At 43.5% G+C, this 9,660-nt stretch overlaps 2 protein-coding genes across 2 annotated transcripts; both read left to right on the top strand.

Annotated features, from left to right (window-relative positions):
- Positions 1 to 2,719: 2,719 nt before the first annotated feature.
- On the top strand, positions 2,720 to 5,647 carry TMSB15C (thymosin beta 15C). Its single transcript, XM_058536430.1, has 3 exons — positions 2,720 to 2,804; positions 4,252 to 4,356; positions 5,205 to 5,647. The coding sequence occupies exons 2-3, from the start codon at positions 4,257 to 4,259 to the stop codon at positions 5,240 to 5,242; spliced, it is 138 nt and encodes a 45-aa protein (XP_058392413.1). The 5' UTR covers positions 2,720 to 2,804; positions 4,252 to 4,256; the 3' UTR covers positions 5,243 to 5,647.
- A 1,769-nt stretch (positions 5,648 to 7,416) lies between these two features.
- On the top strand, positions 7,417 to 9,336 carry LOC131400331 (histone H2B type 2-E-like). The gene is made up of 2 exons (XM_058535096.1): positions 7,417 to 7,430; positions 9,024 to 9,336. Exons 1-2 carry the CDS (start codon positions 7,417 to 7,419, stop codon positions 9,334 to 9,336), a joined length of 327 nt encoding a protein of 108 aa, XP_058391079.1.
- The last annotated feature ends 324 nt before the right edge of the window (positions 9,337 to 9,660 follow it).

Here is a 9,660-nt window from a genome sequence, read left to right as displayed (position 1 = left end):
GGAGGAGAAATGTTCAACGAACTGAAAGAATCAGTGTGTCAGAATGATCATTCTTGAGCTCACTAGGAATTAAGACAGGACTACCACCGTTGAAAGCAACAACATTCCAGGAGTTAAAATCTTTGAGAAATAAAGGGGAGAAAACTGAAGTTTGGTAGACAACGATAACAATGAAAGCTAGTTGGTAACAAGCTGTCAAAAGCTGGAAGTTTTCAGGGAAGTGGGAAAGGAATGGTTTAAAGGCAGCAATGAGAAGCAAGGAAGACATTTTACCTGACCTTCAGGCTCTGTGGTACAATGGTGGTGCAAGAGAAAAATCACCTGCTCCTCTTGAGTGGGCTTCAGGGGACACAGAGTCCTCAGGGAAGAGCCTAGTTTCTGTTAGGGGAAGACAATGAAGGGCCTGTTCAGAGAAGAGGTTGAGGATATAGAGGAATTATTGTGGGTACATTATTTTAGGAGTAGGGAAGGGGTATGAGAAGTGAACTAAACAGGGGATGTGGTCACAACCTTATGGCGGTTAGAATGAGGAAGTTGAGGGGTGTGGTACAGATTTAGGGGTTCTTGTGGTTATCACACAAAATTAGAGTACTCTTGCCCAATGAGCATAAAAGATGCCAATTGTTATGGCATCAGCTTTTGGGAAAAGAAACCAGCTTTATTGCTAGATTGATCTGCAGGGAAACAAGGGCATATGCTCTCAGATCTGTCTCCGTGATCCAGGGCTTGGGGCACAATTTACAGGCTGAAAGCAGGACAGTCTGAAGTGTGGAGATAGATGATTGGAGGTAAGGAGAAGTGAGGTAACTGATGATCTGCATAAGTGTAATCAAGCTTCATACCTCCTCATAGGACACATGTTCACCAAAGGGCAGAGTTACCATGATCTGAGGGTGGAGTTTTTAGCTCCTTGATGTCAAAAAGGTCACTCATGGAACATTTGTGCAGGCCCAGTTGATGGGTTGATGGTCTCAACTAGCCTGAACTCGACAAGCGTTCTCAGTTCCTGAAAAACCACTCTTAATTGCTCTGTTGATAAGATGGGGTCAGTTGAACTGGTCCTGGAGGGCCTGCGGTTACATGGTCACTGGGACAAATGGGGACAAACGTCATCATTAGATGAGTTCTGATGGATTCAAGGCAGATAAACTCAAAATAGATTTTGAAGTTTGGGCTAGGGAGGCGTGGGTGGGTGTCTGGGGCTCCCTATCAACCCTAAGTGATGTTAGGAGTTCAGTCTTAGACCTGGAGCATCCATACAATGCTCCATATTGCTCCTGGAAACAGAGATCACATAAATCTGTAATGATAGAAAAGTGGACTAGAAACTACATATCACATTCAGGATAGGACTACCCCTGAGGAAGTGGGAAGATGAATGGACGTGTGACAAGGGGCAAGGAAACCTCAGTTTTTCTGTAATGTTTTTATTCCTTTAAAAAAAAAGGACAAAGCAAATACACCCAAATGTTAACAACATTCAAATCTGAGTGGTGGAAACACTGGTGTTTATTACATTTAATGCCTGGGATATTGTAGGGACTCAATGAAAATTATTTGTTGAATGAGTGTGGCTTTCTGTTTTAAAAATTTCTCCAACAAACATACAAAACTCTCAAATTAACACAACGTGCTACAAGACCACAGAAAAGGGCACGGAGAGAGGTGGGGAAAACTTGAGAAATCCTTGTGGAGAGAGTGATTGCTGATCTATGCAGATCTCTACCACCATACAGGAACCATATGGAACATATGGGGTACAAGCTAAAGACATAGTCCTATCTCCATTTTACCTTAACACTCTAAGATTCTGGGTGAGTATCCAGAAAGACCTTGAACATTTAGTCCTTTCGAGGAACTACCAGATCCACCCTCTTCTCCCCCAACATATACAGTGGGTGGTGCTGCTGTCCAAAAATTCTGCTCTATCATGGATTTATTACTTCAATCTACAGACAGGTATTTGTCTAGCGTCTCCTGTGGGCCAAAAGAAGTGGTAGGGATTGGGGAAATAAAGATGAATAGCCTCAGTACATGCTCCTCTGATTACCTAAACTGACTAGTACCATGTTCAGCGGCTGAGAAAATCGAAAATGTGACTTTTACGTAGGAGAGCACCACTGTCACAGAACTGTCCAGCTGTGGGGGTGAATGACCCTGAACCGCCCACCCTCTCCATGAGCACCCTTCCTCCATGACCTGGCCGGGGGTTAGAACAGACAACACTGAGCACCGCTTCCAAACCACTGTTTGGTTTTCACAGCGTACTTGGGCTCCTACGGCTAAAAAAGGCCAGAGAGGCTGATTAGGGCTCCTTGAGCTTGGATCTCAGAATTCCAGACGTTGAAAGCTCACTGGGCAAGAAGGGTCTGCTTATGGTAGAGGCCCCAATCATCATGGAGGAGCGAGTATACTTCAGAAGGGAAGTGGACCCTCAGGACGAAAGTAGCGGGAGAGGCAAGGGAGGCAAGCTGCATTTGGATCCCTCGGCGAATCAGAGAGGGCTTGGATGCGGTCTTGGGAGGCCGGTCTGGTGTGACGTCATCAAGACCCTGCTGCAGCGGGGGAGGTCCTGAGCAGAGGGGAGACCGTCTGGACTCAGGCCGACAGGGCTAAAGCGGAGCGACGGGCGAGGAGGCGGGCCAGGGATCCCTCGGCCAATCGGAGAGGGCTGGGGCGGAGTCTGGGGCGGAGTCGGCTACGCGGCAGAGAACTGGAGCTTCGGCGCGGGAAGGCAGGCTCGTTCAGTGTGCGGCGCCGTCTCAGCCCAGCGGTCTGTCTTTCACGGGTCTTCAAGCCTTCAGGTGAGGACGGGCGGCCCCTCCGGAGCCAGGACTGTGGGGACAGGGGACGCGGCGGCCGCGGGCCGGGGGGTGTCGGTCCTTCGGGAACTGGAAGGGCCGGGTTGGGACTGGCGTTTCGTATCTGCGCCTCCTGGCGGGTCGGCGCCTTTGTCTTCCGCGGCGCCGCCTTCTGCGCGCGACGCCGGGCCTCCCGGGTTGGTCCCTGGAAGGCCCAAGGGGGCGGCCCCCGGAGCGGCCCGTCGGCGGGGGCTGCTTGTCCGAGGCTGCGAGGACGAGGAGTTTGGCGGCACCCGCAATGGGCCCTCTGGGGCTGGCCCTTCGCTCTCTCCCCTCCCGGGGCCGATAGGTTAGGCTGGGCGCCCCGACGACGATGATGGTGATTTGATAATGTAAGAAAACTACCCTTGACAAACTGGCGTATGCACCCGGCCATGTCATTATTTATGTATTGGTCCTGGTTTCCCTAACTCTGGAGATTGGCGTCTGATCGCTTGTCAAAGGAGGGTTTTAGAGTGACCTCGACGGAAGAGAGGCACACTGGGGACTTTTGGCTGCTTGGGGGCCTGTCCGTCCTACTCTGGGCACTAGAGGTGTCTGACCCCACCAGGGCGGGGCCAGGCACGCGCATGAGAGCCCTGCTTTCCGGTTTCTGGAGTCTGCTCTTGTCTCCTCCTCTGGACAAACCCGAAATGGTCATAGGGCACCTCGTCTTCTAGCCTCTCCCTTTGCAGAGAGAACATGGTGAAATAAAAAGCCACTCTGTTTGGTTTATCCCTTTCTGCTGAAGTCTTTGGTCTGATCCTAGTTAGCTGTGCCATCTTACAGCATTTACAAACCTGTAAGAACCATAAGGAGCTATTATGAGAGGTGTAATTAGTTATGACCAGATTAAATCCCTCCCTCTCTTATTGTAGCTCCTTAATCTAGTGTCTTTGGGCAGATAAAATGGAAAGGAAGTAATACAACTTATGCCACCTTTTTTTGTCTGCTGCTCCCAACCCCCCCCAAGAAAAATGTCCCCCAAAAGTAGTTGAGTACAACGTGAAGGTGCTCAAATAACGCTATCTCCTTTTACAAAATCATTAGCTGGTTGAACCCAGTCCTTATTTTTTCTTCTATCCCTATTACTCCTGTGTTTCTATCACTTCCATTTTACCTTTGCTATGATTTTAAAAGAGTCAGACATATTGGCTGCAGAATTCTAGAGCATCTTGGTTTCTAGTGCATCCTGATTCAATGGCATTTACTGTCTATCAGTAAATGATGTGGAATAAAAACTATTCTAATAAAAACACAACTCTTCTAAGATCTGTTGCTCTTTTCCTCTAGAAAATCACCAGGTAAAATACACAATGATATTAAATGTGAGAATTTTGGCTGTTACTCCTTAGTCTGATAATAGTTCTACCAGATAAATTTTTAAATTTTTTTTCAGTCTTTCTTTTAGTCAAGATGAGTGATAAGCCAGACTTGTCTGAAGTGGAGAAGTTTGACAGATCAAAACTGAAGAAAACTAATACTGAAGAAAAAAATACTCTTCCTTCAAAGGAAAGTAAGTCATGGGGGCTCTCTAGTTGAGACAAACAATGATGAAAGTTCATAGGTTCAGTAAATAAACTCCTCTAGTAAATTTTGCCACAAAGTAAGCAATAAGTGGAGTACCAATGTATTTAATGCAACGTTTAAAAACATCAAATAGTTGCCTTCTTACAAATAGGTTCTTACAAAATAGGCCATAGTAGTAATGGGGGAATAAAAAAAAGAGTTTTTTGTTGGAAAATTACTAAAAACCACATTAAAACCAATCTTGGAATATTAGACTTAGTATTAGAAACATCTTAGTTTTGTCCAATTTTTGGTTATTTGCCGTGTTTCTGCATCTAGCAGTTTGTGTCTGTGATCTCATCCCTATAGAGCCATACAAACTCTGGGGTTTTGTCCTTCTCTACCCGATGACAAGATGAGGTGGGAGAACTAGTATAGATCTTGGGTATACTCAAGTCTTCCAGGGATCAAGGGATCAATTTTGCCCTCCTGATTTACAGCCTACTGGAGAAACTTCCTGATTGTATAGCAATAAATAAATCTGAAGAAAATGCTTCACTTGCTCCTCAGCCTCAGAATAATCTGTGGAAAAAATGACAACAGCATAAATCTACCTCTCAAAGGGGAAAAAAACACACAGTTGATGTAGATTCTAGTGAACATTCAGCTGGTTAACATGTGTGCGTGCACACACACACACACAGCCCTGACTGAGGATTTATGGTTAGTGCCTTGGCATTCGAAATTTAAAGCAGGTATGGCAGCTTTCAATGACTTGGCAAAGAGCTCCTTTGGAAGAAACTGAACTTAGGAAAATACCCTCTTCATGATTTTTTGTGTTTTTTTTTTTCCCAGCTATCCAGCAGGAGAAAGAGTGTGTTCAAACATCGTAAGATGGGGATCTCCTCTCAAGATCAGATTTCACCACTGCCTGAGTGTCTTGGATTTCGGCTTGTTTTTTTTGTAAACCTTTGTGTTGTAGAGATTTTAGGCATCTTCTGATGTCTTCTCACCCATACTCCCTGGCTAAGAGTCAGGGGTAGCCAATGTTTCCTTATGCTCATTTGTAAACTCTTCATTGGTGCATAAATTCCGGCTGGCAGATGCTGTCAGTAATTTCACCATTGATGACCTTTGTGTGTGTAGTCCATGCAGTTTCTACAGGATAAACCACTTTTAATCTTCTGCAATGGGTGCCTCCATTGCTCCATAATCTTCATGAAGTTGCATGCATTTGCAGCTTCTCACAGTTTATTTTCATTTCTAATGTAGCAATAAAATAATAAATATAATCATTATGTTGAGACTCCTGTGGTCCATTCTTGGTGGTCTTCTAAGGAATGGAAGTACACAAGGGCACTCTTTTCAGCCAAACAAAATGGTTGCAGGAAAGCCGCTTTAGCAGGTTAGTTGCATGGGAAAGGCTCTCCTCTGTCCAGGTCCAGTGGGTCCTGACTTGGGGATGCTAGGTGCTTTTTCCATAGAGATGGAATCATAGAATTAGAGAACCCCCTTATTTCAGAGATGAGGAAATGAAAGCACAGGGTCTGAAGTGATCTAAGATGAATAAGGGCTGGAATTTTATTTGGGCTCTCTTGTTTTCTGGGAAGTGCTTTCAACTTAATGGGAGGGGACAGCCAAGGCTGGGATTGGATAGGGGAGGGGGCAGGAAGCACTTGCTAACATGCACTGTGCTGAGCACATCACATCTATTGAACATAAACTTGGATATCTAATAACGTGCTAATGACCCACAGTGCTGAACCTCTGGTCTTGTTCTTAATTCACTGTTTTATGAACCAAGTATTTTTGGTGTTTGGGGGGAGTGTAAGTGCTATGGACTGAATTGTTCCCCCTCCTCCGAAACATTCATATGTTGAAGTCCTAACCCCAAACGTGACTAGATCTGGAGATAGGAGGTAATTAAGGTGGTTAATTGAGGCCATAAGGGTGTGGCCTTAATCTAATAGGACTGTGGCCTTAAAAGAAGAGGAAGAGACACCAGAGATCTCTCTCTCTCTCCCTGCCATGTGAGCACACAACAAGAGAGTGGCCATCTGCAAGCCAGGAAGGGAGTTCTCACCAGAAAGTGACCCTGTGGGACCTTGATCTGAGACTTCTATCCTCCAGAACTGTGAAAAAATAAATTTCTGTTGTTTAAACCACCCAGTCTATGGTATTTTGTTATGGCAACTCGATCTGACTAATACAAGAAGGAATACATATAAATATGCAAGTCTTGATCCCTGCCCTTAAACAATACTTTCATAACTTGAAAATTTATAAGAACCAATCACTTATAATCCCACCAATAGAACTGTTAGCATTTGAGCGTATGACCATTCAAACTGTGGTCTATCAATATTCATATCTTTTCCTACAAGGAGATTATGCTGTCCGTACCTATTTGCAAGCTCAAGTATTATCTTACCACCCTCTTCTAAGAGCTGACATTCTTAAATAATCACTGGGTTTACAGGAAGTGGAAGCTGTTTTCTCTGCAATAACAAACTTCGATAAGCAAAACGGTAGGTGGGTCAACTCTGATCAAATGTCAATGAAGTGACACAATCACAGGGCTTAGTGTAGCCAGAGGATTTGAGAATTGAAAGTAATCATATTGGTCACCAATACCTTACCTCTTGCCTGAAACAATTATCCAGTAGAGTCACTCAGCACCCTGCTGTGACAGGCTGCTTACACTGTGCCCAAACCTGCCTCCTTGTAGCTTCTATTTAATAGTCCTAGGACTGTGTGCTGGAGACCCACACAGCATAGTTAACCCTTCCTCCAGTATTTGAGGTCACCTGTTGTGTGCCTGCCTCTATACCTCCAAGTCTTCTCCTGATGACACTTCCCAGATCCTTTGGATCCAAGTTACACACATGGGGAACCATGCTGGTTGCTGATGTGCTCAAACATATTTGCTTTCCTTTCAACATTGCCATTTACGAATTTGAGAAAGATACTGTACATCCATGATAGATTCAGCATCCTCCGCATTTGCACACTATTTAGGCTGTATTTGCACAAGATTAGGCTCATTTCAAAGGGTCTAAAGGAAAGAATGGACGTTGCAAGGTGAGCTGGGGTTGGATAGTAACTCCCATTGTTCAGTTATATTTGGTAGTCATTCTTTTCATTAATGTATTGATTCCATCCAGAGCAGTGTAAGTGTTAAATTGAGTGGGAGCAGATGAGAAGTACATGGTGGCAGGTGCAAGACATATATCTATTAAGTGAGTACTCATACAGATATGAGATGGGAAAAACAATTGCTCACCTAGAGTAGTTTTACTCAGCATTTCTTAAATACATAATGTGGGGCTACTCTTCTAGTAACTAGAATCACTTCTCTGTCTAACCAGAGAGATTTTTTTCTTCTCCAATAAACGTACTATTAACAGGGATTGAGGTTTAGCGCCCTGAACAAACAACGGACAAAAAAAATATCACGTCAATTTCCTCCTCAGTCTCCAAGGATGAACACCAAAGACGGCACTTACTGGTTCACTCCTGGGTTACCTGCTCCCACTTTGAACCAATGACTGTGGGTCAGGTTCTGCAGATCCTTCATTGGCTGAGCCAGTGGAGGATGGGACTTGGACTGCTCTGATTGACCACTCCCATCATCCAGTGATGCATATTTGCAGGTCATGAAGATTTGCATGTTAAATAACAAAAGAGTACAGACTGGAAAAGAATAGAATCGGATAAACCTGAACAAGTTAGACTAGGTACTTCAGTTTCTAGGAAGCTTGAAAAAGGTACTGTTTCATGAACTTTTGGATTTAGCTATTTCTGGACTGTGTTTGGGTCCTTGATTATTTATATAAATGAATTCCACAATAAAGTTCATGTTGAAAAAAGTTTGTATGGGGTATTTTGTTTTATGGATAATATTTACCCTGATTTGATGCTTGTAATTTGTTATTTACAGCAGTAAAGCTGTTTCCCTTATTTAGTATTTTCTGAAATGTGACACTAGATTTATTTAATAATATTTGAAGTAGGATTTTTGTATCCTTATTTATAAATGAGATTTCTCAGAAATTTGTTTAGCATGCTTTCTTCAATAGGTTTTATCATTGTATTATATTTTCTAGAAACAAAAAGGAATTTTTTTCCTTCGTTATCTGGAACTATTTTATTAGCGTAGAATTACCTATTCCTTGAAGGTCTGATCAGATACACCCTTGGAAGCCTAGAAATTTGGTATGATAGCTTATTGATGACCTCCATTTCTTCGATTCTTCTTTACCCTTAAGTCCACGTTTGGTTCAATTTCTATAATTTTTTTTGGTTCTATAATTTGTTTGGTTTGACTTCTAAACTGTTTTCCATTCATACATGTAGAAATATCTTTGCATGTATTATCAAAGATTCTTTAAAGGGTTATGCTTTTAATTTAAAAATATTTCCCATTTTATTGATACTTTTTCTCTCCTGAAACAATACTTTCATAACTTGAAAATTTATAAGAACCAATCACTTATAATCCCACCAATAGAACTGTTAGCATTTGAGTGTATAACCGTTCAAACTGTGGTCTATCAATATTCATATCTTTTCCTACAAAGAGATTATGCTGTCCGTACCTATTTGCAAGCTCAAGTATTATCTTACCACCCTCTTCTAAGAGCTGACATTCTTAAATAATCACTGGGTTGACAGGAAGAAGAAGCCAAGGCGCTGCTGCCGCCGCTGCCTCGACGGTTTCACCACCAATTTCCCCAGGGTTCTGAAGCAGGTTCACGAGGGCCTGAGCCGTTCTCAGGAGGCCCTGAGCATCATGGATTCGTTCGTAAAGGACATCTTTGAGTGCATCGCTGATGAGGCTGCACTCCTGGCTCTCTTCACCAAGCGCTCCACCATCTCCTGCAGAGAGATCCAGACCGCTGTGCGCCTGCTGCTGCCATGGGAGACTGGCAAGCACGCCGTGTCCGAGGGCACCAAGGCCCTCGTCAAATACCTCAGCCACAGATGAGCTGCCTCAGAACCACCTGAGCATCGCCACCCAAAGGCTCTTTTCAGAGCCACCTCACTTGGCGGGAAAAGAGCTGTAGCTCTAAAAAGTGGGATCTACTCTAGTTTTTGGATCACGTGGCATTTGGCCGATATGTAAAGTATTTTTTACCGCAAAGAAATCATTATCAACTCTACTTTAATATACATATTTTAGAGCAATTGGTTCCAAGGAAAATCATAGATTTTCCTTAATCATGTTTCACTAAATCTCTTTCCTAAATGGTCATTTCTATTAATTATTTTTCTACATCACCCTTTATAGGGATGTAGACAGTCAACAAAA

The sequence above is a fragment of the Diceros bicornis genome, chromosome X (assembly GCF_020826845.1).
Source record: "Diceros bicornis minor isolate mBicDic1 chromosome X, mDicBic1.mat.cur, whole genome shotgun sequence".
Classification (NCBI taxonomy): domain Eukaryota; kingdom Metazoa; phylum Chordata; class Mammalia; order Perissodactyla; family Rhinocerotidae; genus Diceros; species Diceros bicornis.
Note: the sequence above shows the minus strand (reverse complement) of the source record. Positions and strands in the feature narration are given on the sequence as shown.

Excerpts from the sequence above, each read along its gene's own strand:
- TMSB15C (XM_058536430.1), top strand. The coding sequence starts at position 4,257 with ATGAGTGATAAGCCAGACTTGTCTGAAGTGGAGAAGTTTGACAGATCA. Across the intron at positions 4,357-5,204 it reads TACTCTTCCTTCAAAGGAAA|CTATCCAGCAGGAGAAAGAG; the intron begins GTAAGTCATGGG and ends TTTTTTTCCCAG.